Raw genomic sequence first — 19,366 nt, 5'->3', positions numbered from 1 at the left:
AAATATTAAAGAATGATCAAATGACTTTTGAGTAAAATGTGAAAAATGTGAAAAAAATAAATGCAGTTTAATCGGTTTTTGATGTATTGCTTTTATAAAAAGTGCATGAAAATTTTTAGAGGAAATTATGTTTCCCTATAAAAATTAGAATCTGTTTTACTTCTTATGTGATTATGCCAATTCATATGCAAGCTAACTTTCGCCTTGTCCGTTTGCTTTAGTTTTGCCATAAAATATGCTTAATCGAATCCGATAACTCCCAGAAACACAGATTGTAATGAAATGAAGTCAGGCCTGATAAAGAATGCCTGTCGTGTCAGTTTAAGGGTTACGAACACTGGATGCCTGATGTTGCCTGCAAGTGTCAGAGTGAGGTGATATCACCATCAACACTTACATCGGCTCAATCTCGGCCAATTTGAAACTAATCTGCATCATAATGTTCTACTATATAACTGAGTGTAATGCAGCTAAGCGCTGTACTTCTTGATTTTTGTGGCGCCGATGTCAAATAGGACAGCCGAGATAGAAGCAGACGACAGCTTATGCAGTAATAACTTGGCATTGTAACGCTCATTCTAGATTAAGAACTGACTTTACCAGTAATCTCGTATAAACTTATCGACAAAATCTTCCGTGCTACAGTTTGCTATCTGCAATCCATTTCACTGTAAAGAAAGGTTATTGTAACGGTGAACTAGCAAAGCCAGAACACACTATATGGACACTTTTGTTGACGGTTTTATACTTGGGTTTTAGCTAGAAAAGGATTTTACCGATTTCTCTGAAAAATAGATATATTCTATACTTTCAATGCATTTTGTACGAATTGCATGGTTAAAATGTTTCTAAAAGGAAATTCACATAAACAATTGATATAGAAACATTGAAATCATTGAAAATGGATATAACTTTAGTCGCATTTAGGTACTTTTATCATTTATATTACCAAGCAAATATATTAAATATACATGTAAAAAATACTTGCTGTGCCACAGTGACTCGGGTAACTTGTTCTGCTGAAAACGTTGAAAGAGAAATCGGCGAGACTGCAATCTTGAAGCGTCTCAGGTACGAGGTCTGCCGTGGTGTATCGGTGTTCTGGTGAGAGAGTAGCGATAAAACAAGATACGAAGTTCTATATGGCGTTTATACTGGTGAAGTGATCTATCTACAAAATTGAAAAAAAGGATCACACATTCGAAACATTACAGATAACCTCGGAATATAATTTTTTTTCAAAAACATTTTTTATAATATTTTATGCATCCAACTTTAATATACCGGTCTCTGTGAAAAAGTCGATCTCGGGATAGTTTATTCAATAAATAGGTTTCGGGAGACCATACATGCTTTTTTGCTCGCAACAGGTGTCATGTCCCAATTCTGATTTGTTACAGATATTTTTGTACGAAACTTTAATCATTCGCAGAGTAGTATTTATGTGGATCATTTTACACCATAAACGACAATATGCATGATAATGCGATCGTTAACACTTAATTTCTTCTGGACCAATAGTCATATGTCTATCATGTCTCTGTTATCTGACATTGATTGTTTCAGCGCGCGACCCACATTATAAATGTATAATTACAGCCTTGATGGATTTACTTCCTCATATTTCCGCTAATGATTTCAATGACCTGTTCAGGACTCCATGTCTACTGATAAGGAAGCATACAAACACTACCCAGTCCTTGATAGTGCTGATACGACACGCGTCCGCATATCTCCGTGCATCCTTTTTTCGCGCGTAAATTTTCGCCAAGTATCGACGTCGACTGCAAGTTGTATGTAGAGTTAGTTTGGAATGCCTTTGAAGTGTGGAAGGTTTGACCCATGGAACTGTATCGCACGCGGGAGGTAATCAGTGTATTACTATGAAAGTACCATTTGTCGACCCCCAGTGGTCTGCAAACTTCGCCAACATAAGTGACAGCACGTCAGAAAAGCCGTTGTAATGTTAGTACAGGTTTATAACGTTTTATAATGAAGATCGATTGGCGTTTTAAAGCTGTCTTCAACTAAGACCTCCGTAGAAACTAGATACCTTATTTGCTGTTTTGGTGTTATATGATAAGAAAGGTTTTTTAAGGAGGGATCGACCTACAATCACTTGTAAATATTTGATTCACCTGGGTAAGATAACAGATGAGATATTCGACAGAAAAATGATGTTATCGATGAAATACCAGGTTACATTGTTACAAAGTAGTCACATGCGTATCTAACGAAAGAAACATTTTATCATGATCAGTATCTTATCATCATGAATATAGAATATCGGATGGTAAATACCCAGTAAACACATGATACTATATTCCATATATTTGGTAAAAATAATGACTGATTTTTTTCAGAGAGAGGAGGTAAAATTGAAACTATAATACACGAGTAAAACCTAGAGGTATTCAGATTTAACTTTACTCATGAACTGGTACTCATTGAAAAAAAGCGATAACAGTCAGACATCAAAACATTTTGAAATTAATTTGAGTAATTCTAACGTTTTATTTATTGTCTTGGAAAGTTGTGCTGAGTTGTACCAAAACAACATATACCGCTAGCATAAGCAGAAAATCTGCTGCTTTCAATGTATTGACTGTATCATACCACTGCATTGCTTTCACCAGGAAATCATAGAAGATATTGAATATATCGTGACTAAGAGAAGATAGGAGATATGTCAAATTTTAAGGATTATCAAAATTTGATGAAAAGATATACATACTTATATTGACTGTTAGATTTGATTACATGTACGTGAATTTTTGTATCACGTGACTTCGCTGTTACGTGTATGATAACGTCTCTTTCTTATGACTTGTTATAACACATGTGCACTATGACCTAGCGGACATGTGATTGACTGATTGTGATGTCATAACTTCATGACATCATGTACGTTGTGACGTCACCAGGAAAAGAGATTTAAGATGAGAACATTTTCCGATGTGCATTTTGCATCAAATTGATTAAATGATGTTTTCATTATTTTTTACTAAAGCTTCAAGATTATGTTATGAACAGAATCTTCCATTCGTTTCCATTTCAAATGATTTATGAAACTCATGACGGTTTTTGTTTTCAATTTACATCACCAGAAGCTTGGTAAAAGGGAAAATGCTCATTTCATTTATCTGATTCTTCAAAGATGCAAACCACCCTCTTTGTGGGGTACCTCAGACAGTTTTTTTTTGTATTTTATAGAAAAAACATCAATCCTTAGTTTTGTTAATGTTTTGTTATGATGGTTAAGTGAACACTGATGAGACGAATCAAGATGCAACCTTTTTAATCGTATATACATGTAACATTTAGTAAATGGTGTTCATTGCAACAACACAAATATGTCAGTTTACTTCCTAGATAGCAAAAATCAATTATGAATTGAATCTACCGGCTTGATAAAGCACCAAGGATTTTTTTTATTTTGATATGTCGGGCTGACCTTGTCATTTAGTGTGATGCAAGTTTGGTTTCATTGGCAATGACCGGGTTAGTTAACCACGCCCTCCAGACCACCCGCCTTCTTGTCACACGATAGCTGTCAGACAGACAGGTCTAATCGTATAACCACAGCAGGTACTCTTCTTCTTACTCATCAAAGCTATATCATATCTGGTTCAAAAGGATATATTCGTTTGTTTATCATAATCTATACTTCCTTGGAAACTGGCAGGTTTCCTCTTGGCGGACATGCCGAGAGCTGCTTCCGTGTGTCTGTGTCGTGTCTGAGTAACACAAACTAACAAAGACCATACTGACCTGGTTCAGCAGACACTACGTATCATACAAATGGTCATGGTCACCCTTTGATGCTATATTGAAGTTCAGTTTTACGAAGTTAATGATATAATCAGGATGTGGAAAAGGCAGGTCTATACATGTGGGTCCGTCAGTCAAGCGATTAGAATGCAGGTCTACATGTCTTGAGAGACACACGCTCCATCTGAATATGCCTGGACCTCTGACCATAAAGATAACCATACATAACTGAAAACAAATTGTTCATTCTGCATACGTCATTCACTTCCGGATCACGGCATTACGAACAACTTTTAAGAGTTTGAGAAATCTACAATTCACAGCATAAACAATACGAATTTCCTTGTTTCATTGGGAGAGTTTTTTATTCACGTGCTCACACGTTATTGTCGTTGTTAACGACGCAAAAGTACTTAAATCTAAACAAATCTCGGGTATAGGCTGTTTTCCTATTTCAACTCTTTTAATTTTGTCAGCCTACGTAAAATTACATACACATAGTAAAGACCATCTGGTAATAGCCGAAACGAAACTTTAACCACGGGGAAACGCAACACATTTATAACCGTACTAAATTTACATATGCTTAAAATATTCGTGTTGTATTGCCAAAATGACGGACGAGTTAAACCAGATCACTACTTTAAGAATTTACCACTGACCAAAAACCATCTATATATACATAAGTGCGACCACAGCTCTGCGTATGCATATGCCTAATGGATATAAAACAACGAAAAGAGGCACGGTATACAGAAATGATAGAAAAGCACATTTTTATGTTGCTTGTGTAAGGTGGGTGGTTATTTTCAATCTCTACTACCTCTAACTGAGACACGATATCCCATGTTTTTTTTCTCGGTTTATTCTTATCTATTGTACCTAAAGTAATATCGACTTCCGGTAAGAAGTGTTCTGGTAGAAGTACACCGAGTCATTAGCCTACATTTCTGAACACGGAAACAGCAGTCCCATTGACAAAAACTACTAAATCAAACGTTTGTTAACTTGTCGAGCTCCTGGGGATGCTGAATATCAATTTCATCGGAAAAATTCTGATAATAGACGATATTGCTTGAAAAGTAACCTCGAAGGTTTAACGAAAAATGAAATAAATTAACCCCCCCCCCCCCCAAAAAAAAAAAAAACCCCAAAAAACAAAAAGAAGATTCGAGACAACTTGACTCGTCCAGATAAGTTAAACTACGACATTATTGTCGAAAAAAAGATGATTGGTATTATGTGTGTCAAGGTGATAGGCACTAAACTAAATACCGAATTGGTGTCGCATTCATTATTATCATGACACACACGACGTTCATGTATCCAATGAAGTATCACATTGACATATCTAATATCTAATAGGTATGTGAAGCATAGACATGTAATTAAAAACATCCAAAAAGGTAAACTCTTGATGTCAACAGGTAAAGTAAATCGAGCTATACCATCAGAAATTCCATAACACACCAAAGAAATCACCTGAAATATTCGAGCTAAAAATACATGGTAACTTCAATTGCGATTATTGGTGAAGTACACATTGAAAAAAATTAAAAACCCATAAAAAATAGAAAAAAAAAATAACTAGAAATTCAAAAGTTAAATGAAAATGAACTCCACTGAAATAAAGTGTTATTTGTGGTATTATGTTTCGTCATAAAGAGGTTGGTCATGCCTGAGACTCAAACTGACAGGGAATAGAGTTGACTTCGGATACAAGATCTTAACATCTTAATAACAAAGTCGCCTTGAATTCGGTGTCAGGATTCGCCGACACTGTTATCTTTTGTATCGACGAGTGTGTTGTTGGTGTTCAAGATTTGTGTGTAGGTTATCCCCTGGAGGGTGTTTATCCCCTTAATGGCAGGCAAGGGAGCGTGCTGGAGGTGATACCAGATTGCTCACAGTCACAGCACCATAACATGTCAGATAACACCCACTCTTGGGGTCAAACTCGGTATTTTCCCATTTACGTAAGATGTGTTCACTCTGATACCACCTCACTTGTACTTACAATGCTCGACATTAATCCGGAATCATTGACAATCTTCGTCTCAGCACTTGCTTTGACCCAAACTTATACCCATAATCAGAATATCTTACACAACATGTACAATATATCTATATAGCCATAACACATTCTCCATTCCTATCTAAGTCGTCGCACATGCTTTATATCAATCATGCGCCGATGGTAAAACGATTAACTTGTACTTTGTAAAATGCCTAAGATATCACCATAAACCCCAGGAAACAGATGAACAGCCCCTGTGACTTAATTCCTTTGTTCAAAATTGTCTGAACGAGATAAATTTGTCTCAAATTGTAGAAATCAATATAAGATCGGTTTACAGTATAAAGGGACAATATAAATGTTTTACAACCCATAGCAAGGCATAGGCACGACAACCTCAGTTTCGTCGGAGTTCCACATTAGTCGCCTCGAAATTCTGCGCTTGTCATCTGCAGCAACTCCGCATATGACATTGGTACACCGCGAAATTAAGTCTAGTGATCAGTATTAATAATATTTGAACATGTGAAAGTTACCATGACGAGTTTTATACTACATCACGCCAATTTGATAAGGACGTATAAATAATTATAGGTAATCTGAACTTTATTCGAAATGCTGTCATTTTTTATTTACAAATGTATTTTTGCATTAAGTCAAAATGATCACCAAAAACGTCATGTGATTTGGTAGCATTTTCATAATGTTACATATGATAATACACGTGCTGAAAATAATATTATAGTAACTAAACATCATATCTATTTGTGTGTGTATATTGGTCACATATGATTGCAATTTGTGAAACAATAACTGAATTACTAGATTAAGATGATCATAAGGGGTGAAATAGGAATGCCCTCCTGGAAGTAGAAGGCTTAGTTTTGATTTCATCTCTGGTCAAGTACGTTTAGTGTATCATTTGGCAAGTGCAGTGCGTGATGGTTGGTTCATGTTAGCCAAATAGACTGCATTTTTGTGTCTTTATGTATCGGTCAGGTGGACCCGTATCAGAAATCGGAGCCATCACAGTACACAATACAGCTTTAAAGGGAGTTTTACCAGGACATGGGATAAAATATAAATATTTACAAAATTCCTGTCATAAAAACACCACACGGCCAAGTGTGTATATCTTGATTATACTTACCGTGATGAGTAACGCTCATTGTGTTTACAGCTATAAGAGAGAAGTGGCACGCTTCGCCGGTACATCACTCAGCCACTTGTTACCAAGGTCTGGATAGTACATCACTGGTCGTTTACATCGTGTACTTCATGTTGTCCATTCCTGTCTGATTTATAGCGCACTCTTCAGTGACGGAATTATCATTACTCTCCTCTACACATGCTACATTACATTTCCCAAAAGAATAATGCTTATTGTAACATGTTTGATGTTGTAATCCATCAATTCCTTCCCACATTTTTAGACAATTTTTAAAGAAAATACAAGAAAAGTTAAATTTTATCATGAGTTTATTGTATAGAGATGTTTATTGTATAAACAAATCAAAACAATTTATCAGTAGAGCAGTGTATGTTGCAGCTGACGCGTTGTTTGCGGATGCTTGAAGCATTTCCTCTGAATTAAAATTCGATTATCCGATTTGCAAATTGGAGAAATTGAGAAGCAATCGCGTGTGTACCTGTTATCTTGAAAGAAGCAAGAAAACAGGAGCCTGTTAATTCTGCCTGCTCATGTATATATAAATTTAATTATACATCACTTTTTATTTTCATCAACCGCCTCATAGGATTAAAAAATTATGGCCTGTATACATGCATCACTGCATCAGTGACATCCTCGATACTCCAGGAGTTACGATCACTTTCGCTCTCTGCGCCCCTTATGTGCCTTTTGTGCAACCTCTACCATATGTAAACACAGTAATAATTCCACGAAACAAATTTATAGGTGCAATAGATTGGTCTTCGTCCATTGGTACGTCGATGTATTAAAAACGCAACTTTGAAACATACTGAATTAGCATTCTTATGGTGCCATTTTCCTCATAAGATCCAAGTGTTGAAATTTTGCTTGGAGCACATGGGAACATTTATCATATAAATCCATTTGTATTAGGGCTGCATTACCACGCTTTAATTGATACATAATTACGTATATTTACACAGAAGATAAATATTGTTAATGTACCTATAGTTCCTTATTTCCCATCAGCTAATGTTAATGTTTTCAACCCATAACCCCAATATTTCAAAAAATAACATTTTAAACACAATATTCTCCTGTTTAAAACTCTGACTTCAAATATAACGTGGTTCACAATACGAATCGTTATCACTATCAACATATCCACGGATGAAGAGGTTAATTGCTAGTCTCGAAGGCATTCAATGTTTCGTCACTGGTAGAAGTATCATTTTAGAAATGTACATCTACGGCATTGTTTACTGTATGTATGTGACAACTGTATTTTATATAGTCTCTTAAGATTCTATGATCATGTCCCCAGTTTTGATATTATGCCGATTATTACAAACATGTCAGTAAATTTCATAATTTCATTTGATATGACAATTAAATCGATATTACTTATGATAAAAATCTGTTTGCTGTTTTCCCTAATCACTTATTCTATTTCAGACAAATGATTTAATTCTTTAACTTTTCTTAATCGGCTCTTCTGACATCCATATAAAATGAACCGCACATACTCGTAACCCAAGTTAAAAACGTTACGATGTATTTCGGTATCTTATTTCACTGAATGAATGTACAATATGATAAATGAATATCACGCAATCCAGATGCTTAGGTGTATAAATTCTAATTAAATATGGAAATGAATAAACTCGTTTATTAATAGTCGATTGTTCTTGAGTTTTCGAAATCATATTACGGTTTCATGATATCTATGTAACATCGACACGGAGGGAGTGTAACATTATCTTTACATTCTCTCTAACACTATGGAAAAAGTGATAGTTTGAACAAGCTAGCACGATTAGTGTAATTTCATTTTGTCTACTCTTTCGGCTAAAACGATGAAATCGGACTGAAAAATACAAAATAATATAGAAGAGCAAGAGTCTGAATGAATGGACTAGAAATCTTGTATCGTATTTCACACAATAAAAAAGTTCGCAGGTTCAAAGAATTTAAACGTTTACAAACAAACAAGAAAGGACAGGTGCAGCATCCATAAAACGTTAAATGTAAAGAAAACTTCAAAGATAAAGGGAAAGCCTAGTTTAAATAAAGCATACATTCCAATATGGATAACCTGCAATTTGACATCGAATGTCATATTGAAAGAAGTATATGAACATATTTTTAAAAAAATCATTCTAATCATTTACGTGTGTACAAGGCAAAGCAGTTAAAGAACTTCTCTGAGAACCCGCGACAGAACATGTTTATTTTGTATTCCAATAGTACATAAGGAACCTGATATTGCACCGCACATTTAACGAGATTTCTCGAGAATGCGCGACATCGAAATAGGTGCCAAGAGCGCGCTACTTCAAATGAGGTACAACAAGCAATGCGTCTGATGGCTGCCAACGACAACCTACATCAATGTGGCGAGTCTTTTGATTAAATAAGGGTCATTTATTACCTACAGTGATTGATAAGCATACTAAAACACCTGCGAATTTCTGAAGTGAAATGATGGTGTTCCAGATTTCAACCTAGCATCACCAAGATGTTTAATATAGAGAAACTTTCCTTTTATCAGTTGTTAAAATTCTTTATAGTATCTATTGACGTGTTGTACATGTATTGTGTATTATATGAAATATAACAATCTGTGATGAGGTGAACTGATATAGAATGTTATAGTCCATGCTTAAAGCTTTTGTTGTGAACTAATATAGACTGTCATAATTCGTGCTAACATCTCTCCTAGCCAATATTCCAATGATATTATTATCACTTGGTTGTAACAGTGCTGTCAAAACAGTTTAGAAATAATTATCTTGAAACGTGTCTTTAACTGGAACGAAATGGCCACAAAGTCACTAAACATGACCAATATGTTGGATTGAGGCCTATCAATCATCACCCTTTGTGCTTATGTTTCTGGTAAAGCCATTGCATGCGCGTGAGTTGAACGCACGTGCAGATTTGGGTGGGAGGGTCATTCAGTGAACACAGCTTGAAGCCAAACGTACGCGTCATCTCTCACCTTGTGCCGAGTATAAAACTACAAATGTTCATGTTTCTCGATAACCCATCCATAAAACCATTTATGTGTTAGGCCTCGATAATAGAATGAACCCACACGATGGATACTGTTGTCCAGAATACATATAATTATACTGTATGATATATACATAAATATATTTGTAAATTCATACATTAACTTCCTGCGTTGCAATACATTTCATCGTATTTCTTAATAATAAGAAAAGAATTTTTTATCTAAGAGTTGTTTATATGTGAAGAATCTATCTATACCCGAGTTTCTTTCGAACGAAATCGTATAGTATCCTATTATTCCGTTCCTCATTACATACGGATCTTTGCAAATTAAACATGAATGCAAATAGATGTGATTCTCTAATACAAATGTTGTAACGACTATCATTATCAAGCATCACGTGGTTATACTGTACTCTTTATCATACGCAGAGAACGAATGCACTGATCCATATGGCTTCTTAAAACGTGTTTTCAAAGTCATTAGATGATATTATATTCTCTTTTAACAAATTCAATTATCATCCTTCTAAATGGGTTTTTGATGCGGGTAAATACACATTGTCATAATGTTGTTTTATGTTTCAAATAATGAACTCGATTACAATCAATCAAAGAGGAATGGAGTAGTGAATGGTTTAAAAACAAATATGAAAGTGAAGGTTTCACGTGAAACACGTGATATGGTAATTAAAATTGTGCATGTCTGGTGTATCTTCATCAGTTGTATATACAAGTATTTGCTCTGTAGAAATGTGTTAATTCTTTAATCACAGTTTTCATTCGGAAACGTTTCAAACACAGCTAATAAGTTTCCCTCTCCTATGTGGCTCCATAGTCTGCCGCTATGAAAGACACCTTAACGTGATTTTATACAGCTAATGACCGATACCGTTTTTGAATGGTCAGGGAATATTGAATATCATAATTTTTTCACCACCGAGTTGCTATCTTTTTATACTAACAATTTAATAAAAGATATTGAAGATATATTGATAATATGACTTAAATATATGACGTTTCAATCTCAAATAGTTCTTCACACAGCGCATTTTATATGGGTTATGTAGATATTATCTTTCTTTCATCGAAATCAGTCTTCAAGAAATGAAAATGGTCCTTCAACAAAGAAGCATATGGCAAGATGTTGCATCTTGTTCCTGTACTGTTTTAACACTATTGTTGTACATACCATTACCTCGTACTTGTCTTCAAACCGAAGTTATGTGTATTATAAGTAAATGAAGCATTTTATGACTCTAAGCGCCATTTTAAATCAATAAAATATACTAAAGCAGCTGTAGTAGCATGGACAAAATAGAAATACGAAACGCAAGTTGTGATTGACTGGAAAATTTCAAAATCAAAAGTATTTATTTCAGAATGCAATGCAATGCACCGATTGGTGAAGTTCAATGTCAAATTTATGTTGCAGAATGAAGAGGCAAATTCTACTGGAAGAAAAGACGAAAGCTTCACAAACTTCACAGATTTTTATGAGAGAACAGTTCATCAATTTAATAATCCACACACGGGTACAAAATATCCATTCAAACGTCGACGCAAACAAAAGTTTAAAAATGGACGAAAGGATGCACCTAACCCGAATGCTTTAGATAAAGAACATAGCACAATTGTAGCACCAGATTCCAAATCAGAGAGGAATAAAAATAGAAGAAACAGAAATAAAAATAAAAATACAAAGCGGAGAAAATCCAGAAGAAAACAAAAGAAAATTAATTTTGACAATGTGTTAGAACCAACGACAATTCGACATATCATAGAAACAGTAGCAAAAGAAGAGCTTGCTAAGGGAGGTAACTGGAACACTCATAAAGGTAATGGAGCTCCTCAAGTGACACTAAGTGTAGGGGATAATAGTGTTATTGACAAACCTCAACATTCCATAAGGAAAAACAACAAAAATGGAAGACGGAAGATACCAGCCTCTGGTGGTAAAAATCGAGGTAAGATGAGAAGAAAGTGCAAATGAGCTTGAATTGAATGAACGAACGAAAAGGCGAATCGAATTAGTTCAAGAATTTAGTATGCAATAGTTCCGAAGAGCATTATCAAAAGTACTAAGGAAATAAAAATGAAATATAGCAGTCCATTATTATAATATTGGCTAATCATTGATGAAGAAGTTAATGTTTTGTTCCTGTTACTAGAAAACACGCATCATTTTAAGTTCGTTCATACAAATAATTTTTATTGACAGTAAATCAAATTGATTGGCTTCAACCATATCACCTTTTATTGCTATACATAGGCTTCATCATAGTTTTAGTAATACCTCCAACTACCGGCTGTACTTTAGTTTCATACACACTATCATTTTCTCTATTTTCATAAGGAAGAGATATCGTGTCTATTTTTATTGAAACTCAAGGATCCTGAAAGCTTTGAGTCTAAAAATACATTCATACTGATATTATGTTTTATTGAACTGTGACCTATTTATCAATCTTTGGTAGTTCTTACAAAAATACCTACCATAGCTGTATCATACAATTTGTAACTTTGACCGTTGATACATTCCATCATTTAACAATATTTCCAGGAATGTTTCTTATAAGTGAACCTGTTAATAAAGTACACACACTATGCTTCCCTCTAAAACATACCGCAGATAGTTCCCTTGTGTAAAGTACAGAGTTTGAGTATTGAGGATGTAAGGTATTTGTCGACAGTAGACTAATGAAGGCAGGTTACACGTCCGAGCTGTCTATCATGACCAGAGCCTGCCACAACTCATTAACATTAGACAGGTATCGACGCAGCACCAATATCACCATCACTAATAAGACAATCTTATATCACCAACAGGTGGCAGCACCGATCGGTGGAAAACGCTCTCCAGAGTTAAAGCAAATGTTGTCGAAAGCAATAGCATTAGTAAATGTAAGAAAAGCGAGTAGACAAATATTTGTTACTTAGTGACAGTAATAAAGAATAAAAGACAACATAACGATGAAATATCACAAAACATGACTTGTGAAGTAGATGTGTTGAATAGTATACAAGCATATCATAGGTAAGATTTACATTTGTCTTACACTATTTCTTTCTGTTTTTTTTTTGTTATTCATATATCAATCCGTGCTATCTGTTTCCTTCCTGTGAATTCATTATCTTTCATCAACAGTTTTAAATATAGCGTTCGTGTTTGGCCACGTCTGTGGCAAAAAGCAAATTGTTTGTAAACGTTTGCTTAAATTTTCTTTTTTTAATCTTTGCCTCTGTAATATATTGGACACATCAACACCGTTAGCATAAATGTAAACCTGAAAACGAAACTTAATCGTGAAAAGGAGGGGCACTAGCTTGTTGAGGTTAAATGATTGATGTCGAGGCCTGCATAGCAACATTTCATTGGGTTAACTCATCTTTGTGTGCTAGATGTTGTGAATAGAAGAACCTTCATATCATAATATCACGACAAACACACTAGCATGTCATTTTCATGATGGTAAACATGCCGAATACACAATTAGAATCGAAACTGAACATATTGTTTGGTCATAGGAATACTTAGGGCAGGCAAAACTTACATGGCGAACCGTACCATAAAGTATCTACACACCCTTCAAAATTAATCCTTTTTGTAATAATTGATTATCCCTTGATTCATAAGCACAACACATAACATACATTTACAAGTAGACTCGTGTGAAGTTACCCTTAATGTTTTCTTCCAAACATGTACATGTAATCGTTTAGGATATTCGGTTATCCACTAGATTTAGATGTTTAATCTGTTTTAATGTAAATACCACGGCGACTTTTTAAGGCATATAGACGAAAACTCTAGAGTGAGCGAAACAGACGAAAGCTCAATAGAGCGATATAGAAGAGAACTTTACAAAGTTTTTTAAGTGAACAAATAAAAGCTTTATAGATAATGACACAGATGAAAGCTCTACAGAGTGAGTGGCATAGACGAGTACTCAACCGTGTGACACACATGCATATTCTATAGAGTAAATGGCACAGATGAAAGCTCTTCAGAGTGAGTGGCATAGACGAGTACTCAACAGTGTGACACACATGCATATTCTATAGAGTAAATGGCACAGATGAAAGCTCTTCAGAGTGAGTGGCATAGACGAGTACTCAACCGTGTGACACACATGCATATTCTATAGAGTAAATGGCACAGATGAAAGCTCTTCAGAGTGAGTGGCATAGATGAGTACTCAACAGTGTGACACACATGAATATTGTATAGAGTAAATGTTGCAGATGAAAGTTCTAAGAGTGAGTGATATAGATTAAAACTCTATAAAATTAATGAGACAGATGAAAATTCTATAGAGTGGGTGATGCAGATGAAAACTCTATAAAATGAGTGACACACATGAATATTCTGTAGAGTAAATGATACCGAAGAGTGAGTGATAATGATGAAAAACATGTGAAGAATCATCACAGATATAACATGGATTACAAAATATCCAATATTGTAAAGTTAATGAGGCCATTACTTAAATAATGTAATTTTGTTAATGTATCTTCTGGCATTTTGGCGCATAATTCGACTGTTTTTAATTTCAAAGTGCATAGTCGGTTATATGTAGTATTTTGTTATGAAAACCTGATCGGATGCATGCGGTCAACACAGCATTTTTATGAGGCACGAGAAGGAAAGGATTTTGAGAGTATGTCTCTTTTCCCTATAGGGATTTAAGATTTCTACACTCTGGTACAGACATAAATTTATCAAACATGAACTTCATTTCTCTAAAGATTAGACCAAATTCCTGCATTGCTCACCTCAATACTTGACTTTGTTACGATATATATCATATGTATTTTCAACTTTCCCCCCTAACATTCAGTTTTCTGTTGCAGAAGTCGTTTTATATCAAATTTTGTTGACGTATAACTGTTACTATCTGGTTGTCAAATCATTTTCGACTTTTATGCATTGCAACATTCTTGCTTTACACAATAAGTTATCACACAAAAGAAATAAGCACCCCATTGGAGAAAAGAAATGTTTGTAGTTTTAAAGCGGGGCTCTGGTTTCCATGTCGAGGCAATATCCCATGAAAACCTAAATATTATGATGGTGTATGCCACTAAGAATCTAGTAAGATATGAGCCAAGGATAAATACCAATAAAAATTCCTGAAACTCTTAAGAAAACGAGCACCTGACAAACACTTAAAATTGAAATTTGAACAAGTTCAGAAAAAGAGAAAAAAATGCACTGCTGTTGTTATTGATATATGGACCGGGCCAAATGTGACCAACGAGTTTGATAAATACACGGCTTACAAACATTTGAGTTTGAAGTCCTTTACGTGCTTCATTTCCTGATGTTGGAGGTTCGAGGAAGCAATTATTTTCTTTCATTGTTATGAAAAATATAAGCAAATACGATAGTAAAAACTATTGACCTGAATTCTTGATGTGTTTATTTACATGCTTTGTATCTGTACGATGGAATATATAACATAATGAAAGAGAGATATGTTAGGAATGCTGAAAGACAAATTTCATAGCTACAGATCAAATCGTGATATAATGCTTTCTCATTGTGCAATATAAAAGTTGATACATCTATAACGAAACTAATTTGTAAAGGATAAATTTGATAAACCATTTTGCTGAAAGAAAATGAAGTTTCTTTTTCAGAAAAAAATATATACGTAGGTCAAAATACATTAGAGAAGAGAAATATATATCAACATATTGTATATATGATCTGTGAGTTACCAAATAATAGACTTTGTGGGTATATACGCTATTACATTTAACGTGTCGACTAATGGGCAACATGGTGTTATAGTTACATAGCTAACAAACCACTGGAAGATATCATTTGCAACAGAGGGCGCCTGAAGTGAGATAAAATAATTCTAGCTATTTTAAAATGAAATGTATTATCACCGAGGCTGTTTGATAGTTATGACGGAATACGATTTAATCATGTATTCATTAATGTTTTAAGATATCATATTAACACCTCTTAACATCTAATAATGAAGAATAAAAATAGTTATGATTTTGACAAAATATTGTCTAGGTGTTTATTCCTATCTTGATATATGAATGTGATTTTTTCTTGATAACGATAACAAAATATTTTAAATAGATTTATATACTGTTCATCACGTGTGATGATTCATGCACGTGTTGTTAAAAGTATTATACAAGAGGACAATTAAATTGCGTATTTCAATACAAATTTTGAATAAGACAAAATACTAATGAAAATGCACTTACAGCTGTTCCGTCCTTCTAGGATTTCTGATACTAAGGGTCTAACTTAGGAAGCGACCGCGGAAAATGCTCAATATGATCTATCAAAAGCAATTGTGAGGTTTGTTCATACAAACACATGCTATAATTTAATAAATTTGTTGGATGAAATAAAAGCATGGATAAATATGACATCGAAACAAACATTAAGCTAAATAAAACAATTATTGTACAAGTTTACGCTACGCTTGGCAACTGTTTAAGATCGTGAATTAAAATCGTGAATATTTTCCTCACTCTCGGTTCGTATCTTCTTGGTACTTTAGGTGTTGGCAAGTGGAGCTGGTCGGAATGGGGGCCATGCAGCACAACGTGTGGAGTCGGACAGAAAGAAAGAAATCGGAAATGTGGCGTGGCATGTAAAGAAGTGGAGTCCATGGTTTGTTTCATGCCATCCTGTGAGGGCAATGGTACGTCAGTGATGCTATTTACATAGTTTCAAAGAAAAACATGAATATCTATCTTAAATGGTCAATTATTCTTTTAATGTCAATTACTTTGAGTTAACTGAAATACAATTTTGACTTATCGGCGTTATTTAATCACAAATTGACTTATTGTCTCATAAAATTAATGACATAATTTTAACTATGTTGACTGATTGACACTATATCACGAACGTTGAATTATTAATATCTACCAATTTACTTTATATGAATTCCATAATTTAATAAGATGTTACAATGCATACTTCAACACTGAAACGATGATCATAATCTAACCTTACTACAGATAGATTTTAAACATCTTACAGACGTTTACGCAAGCTATCATTGTCTCACTTATCAAAATACCATAATGGATTAAACCTATGGCTAAACCATATTCGTAGATTCTTTTCTTTTCATGTCTCCAGGAAAACAAAATTATCATACTGTGGATTTCTGAAATTTTTCATTTTATATTTTAGGAGTCATTACCTCAAGTAGTTTAAATATCGGGCTGTGCTTTCTAAATTCCAATCAGATGTATAAATGGTAAACTCTGAATTAATCTGCAAAGCGGATTTATATAATGAAAGAATATACTATGAAAAAATATATCATCCTGAAGGTTTGAAATAATGCTGAAAGATCATTGACTTCTCATTGTGTTTTACTTAATTAGTAGGTAATCAGGAAACTGGAAGGAAGCATTTCAGTAGTTTCTACCTGTGGGAAAATGACAATTTTGTACCGAAACCTCCAGGAAAAGATTACATTGATCCAGGTAATTTAAACTTCAAATCTGAACATGCAGTACGTTGGCGACAGTAATTTTGCTGATGGTAAAAACATGTGTAAATCTGACGTTAATACTTCCTTTACCATAAAACATGTACACATCAAAAGCAGAAACATCTGTGTGAATTAAAGGCATAAACGAAACATGCAGAATATGATGAAATGTACCAGTATATTTATAAAAGATTGTAGCTCGTACATCCGGAAACATTCTAATGTATCTTACATAGAGTACTTCTGAACTACTACCACATATCAATCGATGATGTAGTTTATATCCCTTAAGGGTTAAACAATGCCAACTCATAATCGAATAGATATAAACATGCCATGAAAACAGAAACGGAGAAGTCACTAGTGGAGTCATCGTACTTAACTTAAACATTAAGAAATCAGGACCAAAGAAATGAAAGGGGAAACGTAAAGAGTCTTGAAGTTCTTTAAAAGAAATCACCATGCTGGAGGTGTTAAGGCAAAAACTATGTAAATCTGGTTTTACTTCATTTTTTTGTTTTGTTTTTTGTTTGCAAATTAAGAACCTATGTAGTGCTAATATATTCACATGACACACTAATCAGTAGGAAAAATTATGATAAGTGACCCTAATCAAAGAGCTTTTAGCACCCTATTTGTTAAATATTGTCCGTCAGCGATCGGGTATATATATATATAATATAGGAAAGCAGACTTTGAACACCTCATAGATTGTGACAAATTAATATGATAAATAGACATGCAGGAATGGCACTGTCAAGAGGGGAGAGCATCGTGTTACACCAGTTACAACAAAAACATATGTGGTCAACAGATTTAAAAGGGAAACTGAAAGATTCGAAAAGGTCTTACAATTCTGAAAACAGCTTCAATAAATTCCTTTTCGCATCATCTAACAAAAGCGTGAAAGTATTCAATACACAAATTTGGTTTATTTCTATCTTCAGACCAACATATTCGTCAATAAAGTTCGTGTTTTTTCTTGGAAATAATGGAAAACCTGATAAATTACAACCACGACGCAATATTGTCTTGAAGGAAATTGCAGTAGTCTCCCTTAGGTCGTTATAAATTTTAGACAAAAAACATAATATTTTTACTTAAAACATTAACGAGGCTTATTAAATTGACATCTTTCATTTCTAATAAAACATTACCTTATTATTATATTTGTTAATTACGCAATTTCAGTAATAGGCGGTGAATTGCTTGGTGAGGAATAACTTATTCAATATGTTCCACATGATTGTCTATTTATTAAGATATACTTGTTGCGTGACGTTATTGGTAACGTATGTAATCCTCTGTTTTATCACCTAGAGTTCTGTGGTCCGTCTTTTCCAGCATATTTTTGCTTTGATAATATTTGATACATTTATTGCCACTCATTACGGGAACATAACTTATAATACTACAGATGTTGACAACTGTGGCGAGTGGATGGATTGCAACAGAGAGGTGATCACCGAATACTTCAAGAAGACCGACCTGCCATCTTGTCCCTGTACATACCCTCTCCACCTGTCCTATAACGAGAAGGTTTGGGACGACCAGAAGAAACAGCACTACTTGTGGCTGGACGCCAGTAGTGAAGAAGAGGCCCTGGCCACCTACAAACCTGCGGCACAACACTGCATCCGGTCTAAACTAATTCCCGGTACAGACACACTAGCGGCACAGCACTGTTGTTATGATTCCGCAACTAGACTCATCACCAGAGGTAAAAGCGCGGGAACACCAAATCTCATCAGCCCCGAGATCTCGCCAGAGCTCCATCAAAAAGTAGATATTAGTCCATGGATTATATGTAAAGGAGACTGGACTCGGTGAGTTGTAGAAAGTTGAAGAAAGGACACCCAAGTGAAAAGCACATTTTAATAGAAATTTGTAGTCAGATACAGTAGAACCAAACAATGAATTAAA

General features: G+C 34.5%; 1 protein-coding gene across 1 annotated transcript in view; it reads left to right on the top strand.

Annotated features, from left to right (window-relative positions):
- Window positions 1–19,366, top strand: part of LOC132558978 (uncharacterized) — a 29,614-nt gene that overhangs the window by 9,603 nt on the left and 645 nt on the right. Inside the window, exons 2-5 of the mRNA XM_060223603.1 lie at window positions 11,392–11,923; window positions 16,493–16,636; window positions 17,337–17,435; window positions 18,861–19,269. Of these exons, the coding sequence (XP_060079586.1) occupies window positions 11,392–11,923; window positions 16,493–16,636; window positions 17,337–17,435; window positions 18,861–19,269 (1,184 nt within the window). The remainder of the gene's footprint in view (window positions 1–11,391; window positions 11,924–16,492; window positions 16,637–17,336; window positions 17,436–18,860; window positions 19,270–19,366) is intronic.

This window comes from Ylistrum balloti, unplaced genomic scaffold, assembly GCF_031769215.1.
Source record: "Ylistrum balloti isolate Yb309-2 unplaced genomic scaffold, AGI_CSIRO_Ybal_v1 Utg370840, whole genome shotgun sequence".
Lineage (NCBI taxonomy): Eukaryota > Metazoa > Mollusca > Bivalvia > Pectinida > Pectinidae > Ylistrum > Ylistrum balloti.
The sequence above is the reverse complement of the archived record's forward strand: the minus strand, read 5'-3'. Positions and strand labels throughout refer to the sequence as shown.